The sequence below is a fragment of the Coturnix japonica genome, chromosome 3 (assembly GCF_001577835.2).
Source record: "Coturnix japonica isolate 7356 chromosome 3, Coturnix japonica 2.1, whole genome shotgun sequence".
NCBI classification, from domain to species: domain Eukaryota; kingdom Metazoa; phylum Chordata; class Aves; order Galliformes; family Phasianidae; genus Coturnix; species Coturnix japonica.
The window spans coordinates 53,286,149-53,306,842 of record NC_029518.1 but is presented as its reverse complement, the minus strand read 5'-3'; the positions used below and the strand labels follow the sequence as shown (position 1 = coordinate 53,306,842).

Genomic DNA, 20,694 nt, shown 5'->3' with positions numbered 1-20,694 from the left:
TTTGTCCCCATCCATTTTCTCTGTAAGTGAGAAACTAAGGCATGACACTCATGACCAAGCTGAGAGCACGCCATCCTTTACTGAAACAGAAGATGTCTGAACCAGAGAATCTGTGAAGGCAAAATGGTACAGCAGCGAGTCATGTCTCTACATCTGCTTTTCTCTGACACTGCTCCCAGCAATGGGCAGGACACGGGGCTACAGGGATTTGGCTCTGACCCAGATCAGCCACCTTAAAGTTCACAGAATACAATAAGAAAGCATGAAACAGCCCAAAAGAGGCTTAATGAGAATGTTATTCTAGCCTGTCAAGTAGTACAAAATTTGTCTCTTGAGTTTTAAAAGAAAACTATTTTCTTCTGCTTCTTCAGAAAAAAATGACTTCCCTGCAACTTTCTAAATAAAGTGGGCAATGCACTTAATAATTACATAATTAGAGAGAAATGTTGCCTTAGAGGAGGAGATGGGCAGAACCTCCTGCACAGAAGACTTGTGAGAAAGTGAGACTGCAAATTTTTCTGGCATGGTTGATGTATGTATGAAAAGCTTGTGACTCCTTTCTGGCTCAGACTATTAATTATGAACACTCAGAGTTATTACTGAGGTATTTTTCTATGTATTTGCTACATTCCTTATATCTAAAGAAGGTATTTGCCTTCACAGTGACTGCACACCTGCTATAAGAAAAAGGACTGACAGTAAGAAGTTTCTCTATTTAAAGAGGGTAAAAAATCTTAACTAGGTAGAGAACTTAAAAGCAGAAGCTATCACAAAATGAGCAAGTTAATTGTATCTTTCCCTCTTTGAAGGATGCTTACAACCTAAATATACACCTCAAAATACACCTTGTGTTTTATTAGTGAAGTTTGGAAGAACTTGACAAAATCATTGCATTACTTTTTCTACTGCTGTGAAGTCATCTAGACATTATCCTCTTCTTCTCCTATAAGAATACAACTGTGAGAGAATTAAGTTTGGTATAGGAAGCAAAGCTTGGGATATAACGTAGCTTAGAAGGAGGGTTAAGGATTCAAAAAAGCAACGACATTAGTATTTGTATTCCAGGAATGCACCTTGTAGCAGCCACATGGCTTTTTCCAACTTACAACCACCAAAAAGCCTTCATACTCCTTCAGAAGCTTGGCAGTGCTCCAATGGGCATTAAGCCAACATAACAAAGTACAAAGCCCAGCAATGCAATGTGGAATCTCAATCCCTATTTTCCCCTCTGCTCTGAAATGCAGTGAATGCAGAGAAGCATACACAGAAACACCCTGCTCAAGGCACTTCAAAGACACAGTCCAGAGGCCTGTTACGTATCACCGCTGTCTCATGGAGGTTGCATTTCTCAACACTTTGCAATATATCACTAAAAATCTGATTTTTCATACATTTATAGATCTGATGGTGGGAGATACAACCAGACAACCAGAAGAGAAGTAAAACCTGTCATTCAGCCGGACAGGGTAATACTGGAGGATAGAGATAGGTATCATTTTGCAAAACTGGTATAAAAGGTGTTAACCTGTTTGCAAGCAGGCAGTCTATAAACATTCAGACAGCATGATTTTCCTTAATCTGCCACCTAGTGCTCTCCTGTCATCAAACAGGAATTTTATTGTCCACCTAACACACTGAGTAAGTAAACCAGATAGCAAAATTCAGGACACACATCAGCAACATGTTTTTTATGCTGAATTTTCAGCAGTCCTGAAATTTGGAAAGTGAATATCAATTTTCTCAACTGGAAAGACATCCATTTTCCTGTCACAGAAAGAATATATAAATAAATAAAATAAACAATGCTCTCATGAGAAACATTCGCCAGCGGCAAACTCCATCTTCAAAGCATTCTGGCATCATGAGAAGATCAGCCAAATTGCTGGTTTTCCTATGTAAAATCCCTAAAGGGATTTCAGATGAAGAAGGCAGATGTATCAGTGCCTGAATTATTTCCACAAGAACTGCTCCTGATGGCAAACAATTCCAGCAAGGGAAACAAAGACAATTATCATCACAACCCCCCATCAATACTCAAAGGACTTAGAAAAACCTCTTGCAAACCACACTTCCAAAGTCAGATTAGCATAGCTTGTGTCAACTGGAACAACAGTCAGGAGGAAGTAGAAGAAACCATTTGTATTTTTTTCTGCTACTGCAGGATTTAGGTTGCTATTTTGGATTCTCTAGGGGCATGAAGACAATTCTCTATTGAAATGCTATAAATCAATGCACAGGCCTCCTTGCTTTGACTCCAGCACAGAACTGTTATTTGGTTTGGAAGAAGAAATGATTAATAGAAAAGAGAACCTATATTTACCTAGTGAAAACATCAATATTTGTTATAACTTCAATAAAAGTTACAAACATAGCAAGTAGAACCAAACATACAGAGAAGATATTCACAGATAATTAAAAAACATTATACAGCTGATGACTATCAGTAGTTTTTTTTTTTTTTTTTCATGTTTTAAATTTTTTTGTCTTTAATATTAGTCTACAGTTTCTTCCAATAGATATTGCAGAAGAAGCTAATAGGAACTAATAAAGATACACTACACAAAATAATATGCAGTATATTTCCTGCTGACTTTGAAGTACTTAATTGTATGTAAGTACAATTTGTCTGCTAACAGTATGAAGCTATTTCAAAGGAAAAATCGCTCAGGAAAAAGTCCAAATACACTACAAAAATTTTAATTCATTATTCTACCATTGAGGGGGCAGTGTTTAGGGGTTTTGTTGTTGCCCTTGACAGCCAGAGAAACACACAGCTGTATTGTGAAAGCAAAACAAACAGAAGCAAAGACTGTACCCAGATGGATCTTTCAGTCACACTGTAGCCAAAGAAACCAGTGGTTTCATTCATATGATCCCTCCAGAAATGTCTGACAAACTAAATTGGGATTATTCTAGCAACTTTGCTAACAAACCATGTATGAACAGAGCATTAGTTTCATCTCCTGACTGACAGCCACTTTTAACACACATCAACCACTAAGAACTATATCATGATTGCCACAATGAAAACTGGCTTTTTTTCTTGATATAGAAGACCCCTTTTCTGATAAATACTGCCAACTTTAATAAATATTCTGGTAGCTTGCTTTATTTGGTTTTTAAACAGTTGTGAACAAGGATACCATTTCTTCAGTTCTCTGCTGAGTATTAAAAGAGGCAGAAAGACTGAGAGCACGATGTAGTTGCCCTCAAAAGTAAATAAAAAGAAACTTCACTTCTACTTGCACATCACACCTACTGCTACTCCCAATCCCAAAGACTTCAAGAAATTACCTTTCCAGAAATTGCCAATTTACCAGTCATTCAAGGAAAATATAAACAGACTATTTATCTCAAGAGCCTATCCAACAATACAAGTCAGCTAACTGTATCGACAGTGCCAAGCTTCCTGTAAAAGGAAGGGGAGAGCAAAGGAAGCGTTCATTCCACACATATCTGAGAACAACAGCAATGCCATAGACACTACCGAATAAATAAATAAATAAATAAATAAATAGATAAATAAATAAATAAATGGATGAATAATCAATACAAGACAGTCACTGAGCTGGAAGCTGAAGACTACCTCCAAGCAAAGGTGAGACATTTAATTATTGACTGCAACTTGGCTTGGTCAAATGATGCAATTGAATTACAAATCCTATGCTAGTCTGATTTTTCTTTCAAAAAAATGATTCAGATTAATTGGGTTGTCCTTTTCAGGATCTTCAGACATATGCCATCCCTCTCAGCTAACTCAATTTGTAAGAAAGTTTTAGAACTCAACTAAAAGTTATTCTTCTGATAAAGCTCACCATGAAATAAAGATGTTTCACTATGACAGATGCTATATAAACTGGAAACTTCTATTACCAAGACTGGCTTATGAAAGGCTCATCAGAAAAGTATCAGATGCTCCTATGTTACAGAGTCACACATCATCTGCATAGAGATGGAACGTGAAAAGATTTCAGTCATGTAACTCCCAGACTCTGAGTTGCTGAGCAGCAAGGGCTGTTCCTCATCTCTCACTTTCTGAGTAACCAGTGTTGTCAATGAAGTTTGGCTTTGGCAGACCAAAGATCTTACCATTACCCAAAATGATCTGGAAGAAATACTAAGGCCATGACAAAGTAAATTGTGTTTCACTGTATTTTTTTCCTCCTCTGGCTGTGAGAACACACAGATCAATACACTTCAGCATGAGAATTCTGCAGTGAAATTTTCATTTGTTACAAACAGCAACAAAAAGGCCCCAAGCATGCCCTGTCACTTTCAGTTTAGAAGGAAATGCACTAATAAACTCTTACCCCTGGGTCATCTTTGACAATGGGCAATACTATGCCAGCTCTTATTAAAGGCAATTCGTATCAGTGGCCCAAAAATTTCCTTTAAAATTATCATCTTTTGTATCCATGTAGCAGGATGTCAGCTTTAAAGTGCCACTGAGATATAGGACCTGTCATTATGGTTAATTTTCAGTACAGTTTTAACACCAGGGTAGCCAATCCCTAAGGGTATGCTTTTTGGCTAACAAGATTTATTTAGTGGTTATCTAGACAAACAAGAAAATATATTACTGTATATTGCTTTTCAAATACAACAGCAAGCAATAAATCCTGCTATAAAACATAAATCCTGTTCTTTACCGTTATGTCAAAGAAATAAAAATGTTTTTATATGATTTTTTCAGTGTCTTAAATTATATGTATTACATACATCATATATATATATATGCATATATATATATATATATTGTTAAGCTTGTTAACAATTATTATTGTTATCATAATATATATACAATGTTAATCTTAGAATATCAATATTGCATAGTTGTTGCATATATAGCTATCAAATTATAATTCAAGGCATAAAGATGAAATAATCAAATAACCCAAGCTATTCAGCAGGACAATGTACTGCATTTAAAACGAAAGCACTATGAAGTTTGATATTGCTATTTATTTTTTCTTTTTTTTTTTTTTCTTTTTTTAAGAGAGAGAATAATACTGTTTTAAACACTATTTTATTGCTCTATTATAACAGGAGAAAAAAAGGAAAACTTCATTTACTGCATAAATATAGCCATTTGTCCTGTTTTCCTAGTAACACTGAATTAGGATGAAGATTGTTTTGCACTTTGGTAGACAAAAGAGTACATCAATAGAACAAAAAAAGCTGTTAACATATTGTTTAAATCCTCATATGTTTAGTGGAGTCTATTTTTATTGATGCTATATAGAAGATATAAAACCTAGCTGATCTCAATCTATTGGTCTCCCAGGAAAAAGACCTCACCCAGAAAATGTCAGATATCAAATATTTTAGACCACTTACCAGGCTACCTTTATTTCTACAAGCTGAGGATGAACTGGCTTTCCTTGCCCTCATTCCAGACTGAATGGCTGATCTCAGATGACAACTGACCAAACCTTCCATGGCTGAAGCAATGAGTCAAGCAAGAGCCCTTCATGTCCCCATATCTGGCATACTTTGCCCAAACTGTCCCCAAACTAGGCGTCACAGGTTTTTGTATGCCCATATAACTTAGTTCACACTTCAAAACACTAAGTCTCAGAGCAAACCTAAGAGTCAGGTGAAATAGGCAACACTACAAGTGACACAAGCAGGCAAGGAGAACTGTAATAACTTACTCCAGGTCAAACAGCAAGTGAATTTGAGAATCAGAACCTGAAATCTTATATTCAATCATGTCTTTCACCATCAGGATAACATAATTTCAGAACACAAACAAAAGCAATAAAGCACCAACACAGCACTCCTACACTTAGTTAATGGTTTTGTTTCAATAGGTTTCTAAGTGAAGTGCAACAGAAAAGCATTTCTTCCTACTCCACAATTTGGAAACCACTGCAAAACATCTCCATAATACTTTTTGTCCCTGGACAGGTAAAGTTTAAAACTGTTTCTCTACACCTGAGTCTCAGAAGAGCAATGCATTATTTTACTGAACTGTCCGCCTGCTCATGGCAGCAGAGTAGAAAAGCAACATTCACTAAGTAGATGGGTTTTCTCATTTCTTTAAAAAACATTTATGAAACATTAGGCAGTTTTCACCTTAAATTCAACAGTCTACAGGAAAAGCATGTAGGATACTGCACTCATTGCAAGATCTGGGACTTTACACAGATGTGTTCTATGGAAAGAACAAGAAATTTTGGATTATGACAATTCCAGAAGTCTCACAGGAGGGCTACGTTTGTATGAGCGCTTCAGATCAAGGCATCTGTATTATTAATAAAAGAAAACTCTGGTACTCAAAGCATTTAATGCAGATAAAGTGACCCAAATCTTACCTCGAACAATAAGTTGAGCAAAATTTGACACTCCAGAACCTCTCTCTGATTGAGTTACACAGCGGTATAAATCCTGGTCAGTTTTTGTTACCTCTTGCAACTTAAAGGTAGCAGCAAATCTTCTGTGATTTATATTTTTAGTCTGAGCCACTGGTATATCTTCCCCATTTCTTCTCTGAAATAAAAAAAAGAAAGACCAAAGCAGAGATATCTTGTAAGAATATAATAAGCATTTATCATTGTCATCATACAATAAGTACATTTTAAAAACCCACAACAACAAATGTGTTCACCCTGTGGCATGATTTTTGTGATATAAGAACACAAAATCAAGTCGGGGGGTGAAAAACATGCTCAGGTTTTTGCAGTGACACAAGATTGACTGTACCATACACAACTGCCACTGCTTCGTAGCTGGAACTACCATAGGACAGTCCAGGAGCAGCAGTTGCATTCCCAATAAAAATAATTCAACTTAAAATGAAATTATAATAGATACACTGGATTTATTGTAAATAACAATAATTTAACCAAATCCAGCATTAAGGATTTCAGTGGTTTTCAATAGCTCTTTTTCATCAAGCAGACAGCATTCCCTTTCTAATGCTAGCTTTTATCTGTCCAAATTCAATACCTTCTAAAATTGTACCTTTGTTACACTAAGCACCACCTACCTACCTAGAACTAGTTGAAATAAAAAGAGAAGGGAAGAAAACTCTTAAAATATATATAGATATATAAGATGTATATCTATTTTAAAAGCAATTATTAAGAAAAAATCATAGCTACCACAAGTCACTGAATAAAATTAATCTGGAGCTGTGGGAAAGAGGACAGGTCAAAAAGCAGAAATATTTTCAGCTCATGAACTTTCTGAATAGACAGCTTTGCTCAGTCACCAGAAAGACGCTGTAATTCCCTTTGTAGCTGAGACCTCTGCTCATGTTTTTAGTTCTAATTGACTCCTGGAATGAGAATCTTCATTGAGGTCTTAAACTCTTAGTTTGCTGCCTCATGCAAGAAGCAGGACTGCTGAGCAACAGAGTTTAATAACCCAACAGCCTGTGGCAAAATGCAAAGGGGAGAAATAGGAAACAAGTTAATGCTGCTCATGTCCTGTGTTGTGGGACATGGTTTAGTGAGAACTATTGGTGATGGGTGGATGGTTGGACTGGGTTATACTGTGGATTTCTTCCAACCTTGGTGATTCTATTATTCTATGTATATACACCGGCCTCTGTCACAGGCAGGAGTTCTTTGTAACACTTGGGCACTTCATTTCACAGCTAGCACTTGGGATCTTAGCATGAGTTAGTCACTCCCTACATAACTTTGCTGCAGATTAGCCAGGTGTTCAGCACTGCTTCAAACCAGCTAACAGGTATTCACCTTCAGTAGCAGTATGTTTCAAAAAGATCTATGTTATGCTCTGTCATCTTTTTTGTAGCAGACACAAGGATCCTTCCCTTGCTTAAATGCAATCCTCATGTTAAAGCATCAATTTACATTAATATTTCAGCCACTAGTATTCTGCCAGAAACACTGTGCTGTCACCTGCATCAACAGCAGATTTCTTGGTGTGACCTTTCTTCAATTCATCAGGAACAGGAACCCCTGCCGGCTCACCCCACCACTCTCCTTTCTGCTAAGCCAGAAAGGGCCAGCAGTCACCACAGTGCTTGGCCCAGCCCAGGTCATGCTAAGCCAGTGGGGCAGGACCAGGGTCAGTAAGACACAGAGAGATGGAGCATGAGATGCATCTGAAAGGCTCTCAAACAGCTTCTGCCTTAGTCAAAGTCCTTGTTCTGTAACCTTCCAGACTCAGATTAATACATGGACGACACTGGAAGGGTTGTTCACAAGGCATCTGCTTCCTGTGAGAAGGATGAAGGAAGTCTGCTGAGGCTTACAGGGACTCCTGTCTTCCTGAAAGAAAGGCCTTGCTGAACGTCAATAATTAATGAAAATATTAAATCCCAATATCAGGCAAACAAATGGTAATGTTAAAGGCTTTATTTGAGCACTGCTTAAGCTACTGCAAAACCATTTTGCAGGAAAAAGCACCTCTCACTTCATGGAGCTGGCATCTCCCAGTAGGAAAGCCATTTTGTAAAGCAAGATTTTCTTCTAACTTTTCTCCCTCAGTTTTGATTAGGGGCTTAAGCAAGACACAACTCAAACTCTGCAAATGTTGATCTGGTGCCTTGAAGCAACTACAATAAGCAAACTCATTGCACTATTTCCTCTCCTGCTTAGCTGTGCCCCCCACAGTGCACACTTTCCCCAGTGCAGGCAGCCATTCAGGAGATACCAGACTGTTCTGGAAAACACAAACCTGCCACACAATTGTTAAAATGACCAAGTGGGATATAATGAACAGAAGGCTTATCTTATTGTTAAATATGATGTGATAGTGGAGTTGACAGCAACCCATGTAATGCAATAATTCTTGTTCTCTTGTAAAGGGAAAAATAAACATCAGAGACAGTTTTCTAAAATTAAGGACTCCCTGTAATAAGTCCAGTGCTTTCAATTTCAATGCCACACTCAGCCTGCAGCAGAGAAGCCCATCGCGAAGCTTTATGTGTAAAATTATTTCCCCTCCAAAGCTCTGAACCTGCTTACTTCAGCTAGGCTGCATGCTTCACGTTAGAGATGTAAAAGTGAACTGGGCTACTATATAAAGTTAATTTTAGGGCAATTAATCAAAATGGTATTTAATGAGCTTTACTGTTCTACTTCAACAACAGAACCTAGGATTTATTTATTTATTTATTTATTTTCCATTTACATCAGTGATTTCTGACTGCTTAATCTTACAAGACTCAAAGTGGTTGCTCAAATTGCTCTATATTAGGATTTGTTCCTTGGGAATTCAATGGTACAATTACATCCTCAAAGTCAATTTTCATGTACAGCTTACCCATTAAAATGTTTTTCAGTCATTAAAACCATGAGAAATTCAAACAGTAGAGAGTTCTCACTTAAAAACAAATGTTAAAGAAAATACTTGCATTTATTTCCCATGCGTGCCCCTTACACTGGCAAACCATTAACCAGTCAGAGTTCAGATGCACTGCCACGATCTCTTAATTAAATTCTTCTTTTTAATGTCAGAGCAATATAACTGATTTTAAAGGAGAGAAAAGAAAGGCAGCAGCGCTCTCCGCTTATTAGAGGGCTTCTGGTACATACTGTTTCAATTTATGTCCTGCTCATACTGCACAGAGCTTGAAAACACTGCTCAATTAGGTTTTAAAAATTCAATTTAAAATTAATGTGGAGTTATACTAATAGGTAATGGCTGTACCCTGTGTGATTCTTGGTTCCTCCAGCCCCTTGCTGTCTGATTTGATAACCCCAAATTGTCCATTTAGGAGAGGTCAGCAGCAGTCAGCTCTTCTCCTTTGCTGAAAATAACTGGGCCTTACCATGAACTACAGTCTATAAACACACGATTAAATGAAACATAAGCAGGTGAATAAGCCCCCTTCCTTCCAGCATTCCAGGCATTTAAATCTATGACCTTAAATTAAGACTCTACAACTTCATACTTATTTTTAATTTGATAGTAATGTATGTTCTATTCTTTTAATTTTCAAGTAATGAAATGAGAGCATATATTTCTTTTAAAAAATCAACAATTAAGGCTATGCAGCTTAAAAAACAGTCACAGGCAAATTAACAATTAGGACATGCCTTAAAATTTCTCACTTTTTCCTCATGAAAGAATTTAAGTGTTTAATTAACATGAAATTTAATTTTAGTGAGCCTTCCAGAATATATCAGAAACAACCTAACCTTAACATCCTTCTTAATTGGTACAATTAAGGTACTTTGTTAATTTTCTAATACAGACTTAAAACTTACTTCACTTTTTAACTTGAGAGATAGATTAAGGCTTCTTGTTATTTTTTTCGTTGGGTTGTGTGTGTGTGTTTTGTTTTTAAACGCTGATATCATACATTTCTGTGCTGAAGTTTCCTCTGAATTCTCTTGAACTCTGTTTCATAACAGTAATTTTTATCAGCCTGGACAGCTCAAACCTAACACATCTCTGTCCCTTTCTTAGCGTAAACATCTTAAGTCCACTCCACTGCTAACAACTACAGTCAACCCTGTTTGCTTTCTCAGGCTTTCGGCTGGACCCAGGTATGCCTCCAGAGATCAGAAGATGTCAACATCACGGCTGCAGTGACACACATATCACACACATCACTCTGGCAGCAGCAGCAGCCACCACAGCACACTCACTCACTCTTCCTTGCCTGTACTCCTATCTTCATGCAAAAGAGAACCCAGTCACACACACACACACACACACTAAATAAATAAATAAATAAATAAATAAATAAATAGATAAATGAATAAAATTTTGTCCTTGAAAATACATTGTGTCTCCCATCTTATCATCACCAAGGAGTCTGTGATTTAATTCACTGTGTGGACAGGGGGAGGATACAGTATCTGTGCAGGGTGCAAGAGGAGAGTTCAAGCAACTCTATGCCCAAACAAGAAATCAGAACTTCACCAGAGAACTCCCCAGCACCAGGGGAGTTACACTGAGATGCCTAGAGAAAAAGGGAGTCTGTAAAGGACATAATGGTGTTACACTTTTCTTGTGTGCTTTTACTCATTGTGTACAGGCAAAAGTATCTTGCAGTGGATTTTTTTGTTTGGTTGGTTGGTTTTTTGTTGTTGTTGTTTTTTTTGTTTTTTGTTTTTTGGGTTTTTTTTTGGTTTTTTTTTGCAAGAGGAAAAAAAAAGGTTGAATGAGGACAGTTTCAATGTAGCAAGAATAGTTGATGTCAAAAAACATTTTGGTAAAAACTGAGTAACATAAGGGGAGAAAAAAAAGTAACCTAAATTACCATACTTTTAAGATTTTACTTACATGCAGTTGTCAGGCAGTTTTTGACATGCTGAGTGTATGCTTTAACATTCAGAACAAAACTTACAAATACAGAAACAAATTGTAAAGAAAACTATTTGTTGTGATTTTGTGTTTGATTTGTGCTTTGATATTTTCAAATTAAATGAACATACTGCAAATAACAAAGTATGAAATTATCACAAGGTAGAGCATCTACAATAGCGCAAGTGCTACAGTTGTATTCTATTCCCAAATACACGTTTTTAGCTAAAATAAATAAAAAATTAAATGCATTTTTAGGTAGAAAAAGAGCTGAAAGTATTGTTTAAATTATGTGCCCAGATAGTCCTACCTTTCTCTTAGTATACAATCTTGAAGTAGCATTTTCTTTTCTGTCAGTTTGCTTTTCAAAGAAAGCATGTGATTATGGGTTGTTTCTTTTTCTTCCCCTTTAAGTAGGAAACTAATGTAATCAGCTTTAGCTGGCTGGTCTTCCCAAATGCATGACAAAACCGACTAAAAGAGTTTCCCATGCACTACACATGCACAGGAAAAACTTTTCCCATGTACACATATACCAAACATTTTGAGGAAAGTACAAGGTTGAATTCTAGATTGCAGTGCCACTTAGAAGAATAGGAAATTACTTCACATATTCTAGTTGCATGCACTTCTGTTAACAAAACTTGTCCTCTTTGAGGTAGCTCAATTTCCCTCCCACTGCACTGAAACCTCCTACGGAAGAAACCAACTGTTATCAAGAAACAGTCTAAATGAGAACCATCTGGTGTCATCAGAAATGGGAATCCTAGACTGTAATAAAATCTACCAGAGAAAGAACAGCAAAATACATTCTTCAGCATCCATGGCCATCCAAATACAGAAATGAAAACCATGCCTGCTTTTCACTCCCCTTATTTTGAATTTATCTAACATATGCCACACACACACACAAAAATAATAAAATAAAAAATAAATTAAAAAAAAAATTAAAACAACACTTTCCAGAAAGCTACAATGACTAAAGATTGATAGCACCTTGAGCAGAGCATACCTAACTGCAGCATTCAGCCTGCAGATCTAGAAACATAATCTGATTTTGCAGAAGAAAAAAAGAGAAAAAGAAAAACCCACGCACTACCAAGACCAAAATAACACAGGATACTTCCTCGCATGCTTCTTAGCAGATGATTTTACTCTTTTCCAAAAGGAAATAAGTATATCAGTATTATATATATATATATGTATATATATATATATATATACACAGACACACATATATATAAATGTACATAGAAGTGTGTATATATATACATACACATATACATACCAGTATTTTTTAAGAGGACAAGTTTTTTATTGCTCTGTAAATCTCATAGTTATTTGAGCAAACTGTTGCATGGAGTACAAAGGTACCTACTACACTTCACACCTCAGAGGAGAGGATCTAATGCATGGATAAAGGAACAAAGCTCACAGGACCAGGTCATGGAACTGTCAGTAAATTCCCTCCTAGAAAAGCCCTCCAGTCCCACCACAGGGATGCAGCAGCAGCACAGCTCCCAGGCACCTGGTGCTCCAGCCTTGATGAAATCGGTGGCACCCTTAGGGAGGACCTACAGCGACAACAGTCCCAAAGGCTGTAGTGTAAATGATATGACCTGTAGCTATGCAGGCTGGAGGAATTAGTTAATTGGGGCAGAATTAAATTAAAACCAGGAGGATTACAGGATTTGGTGTTGTTAAAAATTAAGATGACTAGGGGTCTAGGGAAAACTGCCATATTTAGCCAAAAGGCTAATAAACTGAGGATGAAGAGAGGGAATTCAGGGTTAAATGACCCTAAAATACCTTTCTGAAACAAATTTGAAGGATAATATAAAATAAGTTATGAATATTTTTCATTTGTGAATATACTTTATAATCATGTCAGAGTAAACAAAATGCAGGACACAGTAAATTACCAGTCAAACCATTTAGAAGTAGCTTGATGTTATCACTGAGGCAAATGTGTAGGTTAAATAGATAAGCCCCAGTAAAAGGTGAAACCTATCCTCTGTGTTTCTTTCATTGCTCACTTTCAAAATCATCTTTTCTATAAGTAAAAGCAACAAGTGAAGTTTCCGTGCAAGAGTAAAGGAACTTGCATGCTACCTGGCCAATGTTAGTAATCAAGACACAGGTAAGATGACAAATTTTACTAGCATTTTACCAGCTAAGAACAGGTTTGATCAACAGCTGGTAATATTTACTGTCACAAACTTGCATGTGCTTCAGGCAGACACTGATGCTCTGGGTCAGCTGGCCAGAGGCTGGGGCAGCCTCAGAGCAGTTTCCTATTGGACCTCTGCCCCTCCTGTGGCCCCAGCAGGACGCCCTGGCTTCAGATGCTCTGCAGGGCAAGAAGGCTTGACCCACAGACGTCACTTAGCAGAACTGGCAAACGTGACAGCTGACTAAGAACAAAAATGAGACCAAAAGTCTCCATGACAGTTTCACAGCTGAAACCATATGGGTGCTAAAAAGGCATCCAGAAAACACTTTTTCTCAGTTTCTCTTAGGCCACGTCAAAGAAAGAGCACAACAAGGTTTCTTGATCATTTAGCTTACTCAGCTTCCTTTAACTTTCAGGAGTTGTAAAATCTGTGAGAACCAACAAAAAGCATTCTTACAATTTTATAAAACCAGAGAAGAAAGCCTCCAAACACTCAACTACAGCTATATGTTTTCTACCAAAGGACCAAGGCCCACACACAAAACCCTACTGCTGGATAACGATCCATGCCTTCAACTTCTTGACACTGTAAGATGAAAGGAAACTTATCACACAGTTTCCTTCCTGAGAGGAATCACTATCCTTTCATAAAACACAATAATCAGTGCTGCATTCCCGAGCCCTCTGGTTAGAGGCACAGGTTTGCACATACACTCCTCCAGTTTAAAATCCTTCCCTGCTGTATTGGTTCTACAGAATGAATGGCCTTAAGGCACCATCAGAGGATACCATCTGCATGTGCTCAGTCCAAATTTGCCTTTAATTGCCCAGACATACAGTATCTAGCACTGAAAACCACTGAAAGACAGACAAACATTGAACATCAAATTGCACTCTATAGCAACGAACACCACAATCCAAGAACCCAGCAAAAATGACAGTACAGGCTATGGCAGCTTCCTCAAGAACAGGACCATGATGCGGCAGAGCCGAACAGCCATGCAGATGGTCTTTCATCATCCAGTAACAGTTGGTATTGCTGGGAGGTCAGCCCCACGCCATTGTTGTTCCAGCAATTTGCATTTTATTTTCCATAATGCTTCCTAATTTCACATTTTCAGTTATTACTTTCAGGCAATTGCTTTAATTATCTGTTATTCCGCAAGGAACGACATACTCCTCTGGTGGTGAGAGGTTCTGGATCAGATTCGTTCATGCTGACGAGTCTCTTCAGGGGCAAAAGCAGGATTGACTTGCCAGCCCTGGCAGCCTGAGTGTGGTGGCCTCTTGCCAGCACCCACAGCCCCTGCTGACAGATTGGCCCGCTCACCGCTGCTCCAATGACAATCTGCACAGGATTATCGGGCACATATTAAACTTTTAAACACGTGCACTACCCTTCTGAATTTCAGATTCACCAGAGCAAATGGCATCACTGAAGACCGTGGCAAAATATATCCATCTGCAAAGCCAGAAGAATCCTCTTTCCATAATCCAATGCTACGTTAATGCAGAGCTCAGCAATGATGGATGGACTCATTAGTGCCGCTGTTATCACCATCTGAACCAGGTGCCAAGACATATGGTTTAACAGATGTTCGAGCAAAAAGCTCAATTCTCTGTACTGTGCAAGTGTCCAGTTAAACTGGACATCGATAAGACACTGAAAATCATACTGGGTTTATGAGAATCACAATTGTTCCCAGCTCAGGAAGCAGTTAAACACAGCTTGATTATGCAAAAAACCCTATTGCTCTGATACACCAATCAGATCCACAGAACAAATGCTGAACAATATGTACATCGCTTTCTAGTCTTTGTGTCCCAAAGTGTTATTTATGCTGTTTAGACAATTCTATTTCTGTACTTTCTCAGTAAAGAAATAAAGCTTAAAACCATGGAAGCTATCCTCATACTAAAAAATAATATGGTAAAAAGACCCATCCTCCACGTCTCTTAATGTTTGTACTGTTTTCTCATATATTTAATGCTTAACTTGTATCCATCCTAAAAACAGTATCCACATGTAAAAGTGGTAAAAGTGACTGTTATTTGCTGACATTACTCCACAGGAATACATGGCCTTTGACATAATCACACACACACACCAAAAAAAAAAAAAATAAAATAATTTAAAAAAAAATGCAGACATATTTAGAGTAATATCTATACTAATTCAACAAATCAATATAGATAACACAGCAAGGTGCATCAAATGTTGGCAAAAGAAATAATCATTATTCTTTTGGCACTGGAATGGCCTGCCCAGGGACCTGGTGGAGTCACCATCCCTAGCAGTGTTCAAGAGGCTTCTGTATGAGGAGCGAACAGATATGGTTTAGTGGCTTATGGTAGTAATGGTGACAGGAGGACAGTTGGACTAGGTGATCTTGTACATCCTTTCCAACCTTGAGATTCTACAATTCTACGATTTTAAGCATCTTCTCATAAAAGACAATTCATATACTTTAAAAGATAGAAGACCAGCAGGAGCATGCAAGAACTGATCTGTCTATTACTTCTTCTATTGCAACTTTTCTGCTAACATGTGCACACTCTTTATGTTCTCTTATCAGAGGAAATTTTCAACAAGTACTACCGCTAAATCCTGAAACTTATAAGACAAAGCACACCACATCATAACAGGCAGAAATGCCAGGTCACTCTGTTGGGTTTGGGGACTCATCTGACAATCCAAATGCTTCAGTGTTTTCAGTGATTAACACCTTGAAGTTGTTTGTGCATGACATACCACACTGGAAATTTTAAGGGAATGTAAAGTAAATAAATAAATAAATAAATAAACAAACCCACAGTACTACATTCAGAAGTTGACGGTAGGCAAAAACAAAATTCAATAAGACCAAATGCATTTCAAAAAGAAAACAAACAAACAAACAAAAAAAGGAAGGATTGTGAAATTATTTCAGAATTTGTCAATAATTTTAGTTTATGAAGAAAATACTTCAGCTCATAGCTGTACAGGACTGAATACTAGATTATGCTGAAAAGCTGAAAAACACTAAATCTAAGCACTGCATTTCTGTCCAGCTCTCACACCTAGTATTTATTTTGCCACGAGAGGAATGCTTCAGATCATCTTGTTCAACCAGTTAAATCTCTTTACCTGCTCAAATATTTGTTTTATATTAGCAAAGTTGACATTTTTAAAGACTTGTGTTATCTTCACTGCTTATCTTTTAATGCCAGAGCTCTGCCTGTCCCCAGCTTTGACCCAGTGGGGCTGCAAAATGCAGGGGTTGGTAGACAAGGTTGTGGAAGGGGCGGGAGAAAAAACATAATCTAACAATTAAAAAATAGCAAAAATATACATTAGTGAAGTCAGAAGTTCAATGTTAATTCACATTCATCTGAAATTCTTACAGCTATGAATTTATAGAAAGCGAAGTTGATGAAAAGACAGTTATAAAGCATTCAAAAAACAATGCATTGAAATGTGTCTATTTTCATCTATTTGTATTTTCAGTCACACAAAGGTATGTGCACTTAATTTATAGTTACAAAGACAAAAATGGAAATGTGCACGCACACAGATCATTTGTGTATTGCAATTTTTCCCACTGGAAAATTAAACTTTATGCAGGTCATTAACAATGAGACAATCTACAGCCCAATCTACTCTCAGGTTGTTTAAATCCTTCTCTCTTCCTTGCTCCCAACCAAACATCCCATGTTCTGGCGCGACATACAGGTAGGTAATTCAGACATGAATCAAGCTAAAAATGAAATTAAACAAAAGACGAGTACACCACCATCACCCTTACAAATCAAACCCCCAAATCCCTCTTGCCCTCAATAACAACAGCAACAAAATTACACATGCAGACAAAATCTTTTTCTGCCTGATCAGTTTCCTCAACTAACTTAATGGAAAGGTGAGTAAAAGCTCCAAGCTACAAAAGGGTTGAGGAGGGAGATGAGGTCGCTGCAGCTCAGTGCAGCTGGATTGCACTCAGAGATAGAACTACAGAAAAGAAAACAGAGTGGCTGCTTCTCCCAGCTCTGTCTCACTCCTGAATTTACTTCAAGCCTTGGCTGCAGAGGTAGTAGATTATATAGAGGTAGTAGATTATATAATAGAATCTGTGCCTGCAGAACTCTATTACTTCAATGCAAGCAAATGTTATCTTAGATCATTTCAGATGTAAAAAGTCCCAGATTGTACCTTAGATCTTCAGTTCTCAAACACTGTTTTAATAGCAACCTGTATGCTACTTTATCTTGTCTTTTATTTTTTTTTCTTTTTACAAGGAAATATCCTTTCTCTTTCAATAAGGACATGACCAAAAGCTATTTTTTCCAATAGAGAATACTTGAAAAATACCTTTGTTTTTTCTTTTTTCATCCCCACATCATTTTTTGTTCTTACAAGAAAAATACATTCCTGGAATGTTTCAGCTCAGGGCTCTCAAAAACAATTACTTAGGCATTTGATTTGATCTGCTGGCTCTTCCTTCCTGGCTATTCACCCTTTATGAATCTCTGGTGTGGTCAAAGGCTAACATGAACCTCTTTCAAATCATACACTTTAGTCTCATGAGGCCCACATATATATTCACCCTGTGTTTTAAGGACGAGGACTCAACTCACTATTAGCTGAGCAAAACAGCTGTATCATCTGTTTAATGATGAATTCAGAGGTAGGAAAGTTCATGATTTGCACTTATGTCAGGAAGGTAAGATGAAGTGCTGGAATAATGAGAGGGGAAGAAAAAAAAATACAGGTCACCTTTAAGTTGGTGAAAAATTGGGATTACTTAAGGGAAAACAAGAAGGGGAATATAAGTCCCAGCATATGAATTTAGTAGCAAAGTATCCTGAAGAATATCAAAGCACTTCATAAACACAAGTAGTGTTATTTGAATGTCAAAGACACCTTATCTTTTGCACTGTGTGAAATGTACCACATCTGTGATCCACACACAAAAAAAACACCTATGAAGTACTTGAAGGGACAAAGCATATGTTTCTTGAGCTGTCTGGCTGCTAACTGGCCTCCTCAAGGGAGTGCAAGTTAGCAAGTATAATCTGTCAGTTATCTGACCCAGAAGACCAAGTGATAGGGAAGATTTCCAGCTGGCTGTCCCTGTCAGTCCTTTCTGACCAATTACCCATTGAAGGTGTGCTTCACATTTGTTCTTGCATGCACCCTTCTTTATGTTCCTGCTTTTGGTATAGTAACCAATCTCAGTTTTAGTTTGTGTGCTTTATGTCATCCATTTGGCAAACCTATGAAACTGTACTCCACTTCCTCAATGAAGAAATGTTATACATGCTCAGTTTAAACAAGTTACTACCCAAAGATATAGAATACCACATCATTTCTATTGATAAGATACCTATTCAATAAATGCAATACACTTACCGCCAGATCTGTGTTAACATTTTAAAATGTTGCAGCATATTTGTCTGGCAATACATTCTCTGTATCAGATTTTTATAATCTCATGCCCCTATTAAAAATATTCTCTTTTATATTTGAAGTTTAACACATGCCTATATGCAACTGTTACCCAAGGTTTGTCATCCCACACTCTATTAAAAGAAAATGAAACAGATTGAAGTAACTGATTATAGTTCATTTCAAGAACACAACGCTTTACAAAAGATTACATACTTTAAAGTTATAGTTAATTTCAAAGTACTATCATTGCCAAAAACTTTGAAGTTATGAAAATGTATAGTAATTTCCTATTTTTACAAAAATGAGTTGCAAAACGCACATTAAGAAATTATTCTAGAGCAATTCTTAAGGTTTATGTACAAATTAGAGCATACACATACAGGTATTATGTGAAAAAAATCAGTTTTTATATGAATATGTGTGAACCTTTGCAATCTTTCTACTTGGCGGTCTTAATTTTAAGTCTTTCAAGACCATCCACATAAACCTCAAAGAAAAGTTTTTCATTTCTAAATTGAAAATAAGTTCTTATATGTACTTCATGTTAATAAACAGAGATGATTTAAAAGTAGAGAAGATCAAAATGCCTTAAAGAACAACTTTCCTGTACTGGACATAAAAAAAGAGAAAAAAAAAAGTCCCAGTCTAAGCGTTTTAACACTACAAAATTTATTATCAGTTTCACCATTTAAACAACATAGCATCTTATTTAAACTAAATGCTACATATGCAAAAGAAAAAAAAAAAACTTCCAGAAAAGTCTTTTCCTTCCAGAAAGCATCTTGTCCTCTAGGCAAATAGACTTAGTGTGTTGGTCTTACCTGGAGCCATAACTTGTTATTCACTGCATCTCTGCCTGTAGCAATGCACTGAAATGTAGCATTCTGCCCTGCGTTGACCTCTACATCCCCCAGCCTCAAGAAATGTGGAGATTTATCTGCAGAGTAGGAAAACAAAATTACAAATAATGTTTATTGCTAGAAAAGGTGCCATTACATTGTCTCTGCAAAGATGCATATTATAAAAACCTTTAGTTGGAAAACATAAAGAAAATGATTTGTTTCATCTCAGCTCTAGAAGAACGTTTTCAGTCCTTTCCCTTCTCTCCTTATTATTTTATACATGAGTTCTAATAAAGTATTTTAAGAATCAAAGCCCAGAAAAGAAGATCAAATGCCAGAATGTCAGTAGCACATTACAAAACTTATCCCTACGAATTTCAATTGTATCAAGTCTGTCACACTGGGAAAAAGCCAATTAGATGGATACTGCTCAACTGAAAAAAAAAAAAAAAAAAGATATGATCTAGATCATTTGCAACATATCTTTGAGCTCCATACTTTTACTAAATGAATTCACTTTTGCCATTGAGCATAATATTTTAATATTCAGGCAAATTATTTCCCTTACTGACAAACCCCTTAGGAAAGCACTATGGCACAACCACCTGAAGGATTTATTAAACATAAGGAAGCTGACAGACATATTTGAGATATGGGTATATTACACAGCTCTCACCCATTCCTTTCTCAAGAGCCACCAATTACAGCATTATCCGAGCTGTTATTTCTTTGTACTTAGTTAAAAAAGAACTAAAAACACCAGAAAACCTCTCAGGAAAAAAAAACAACAGCAAATCGGAACAAAAAAATGTTTAAACATAAGTACAGAAAACAGCTTATATGAAAGGTGCATGATTTTGATTATCTTCTGTCATTACTGCACTAAAGTGCCTTCTTACAATTAGAAAATTTGTAAACAAACAAAAAAAACAAACAAAAAAAACAACAAAAAAACCCAAAGATAAATACAAAGCCAGATACTAAAGTTGCAGACAGTTTTGCTGACTACTGAGATCAGACAG

General features: G+C 36.8%; 1 protein-coding gene across 17 annotated transcripts in view; it reads right to left on the bottom strand.

Annotated features, from left to right (window-relative positions):
- The window catches only part of PTPRK (protein tyrosine phosphatase receptor type K), a 389,675-nt gene that overhangs the window by 191,999 nt on the left and 176,982 nt on the right, over positions 1-20,694 (bottom strand). For all 17 annotated transcript variants that reach the window (XM_015858520.2, XM_015858509.2, XM_015858508.2 and 14 more), the window contains exons 5-6: positions 19,652-19,767; positions 6,318-6,492 (exon numbers count right to left, since the gene is read on the bottom strand). In XM_015858520.2, coding sequence (XP_015714006.1) covers positions 6,318-6,492; positions 19,652-19,767 — 291 coding nt within the window. The remainder of the gene's footprint in view (positions 1-6,317; positions 6,493-19,651; positions 19,768-20,694) is intronic.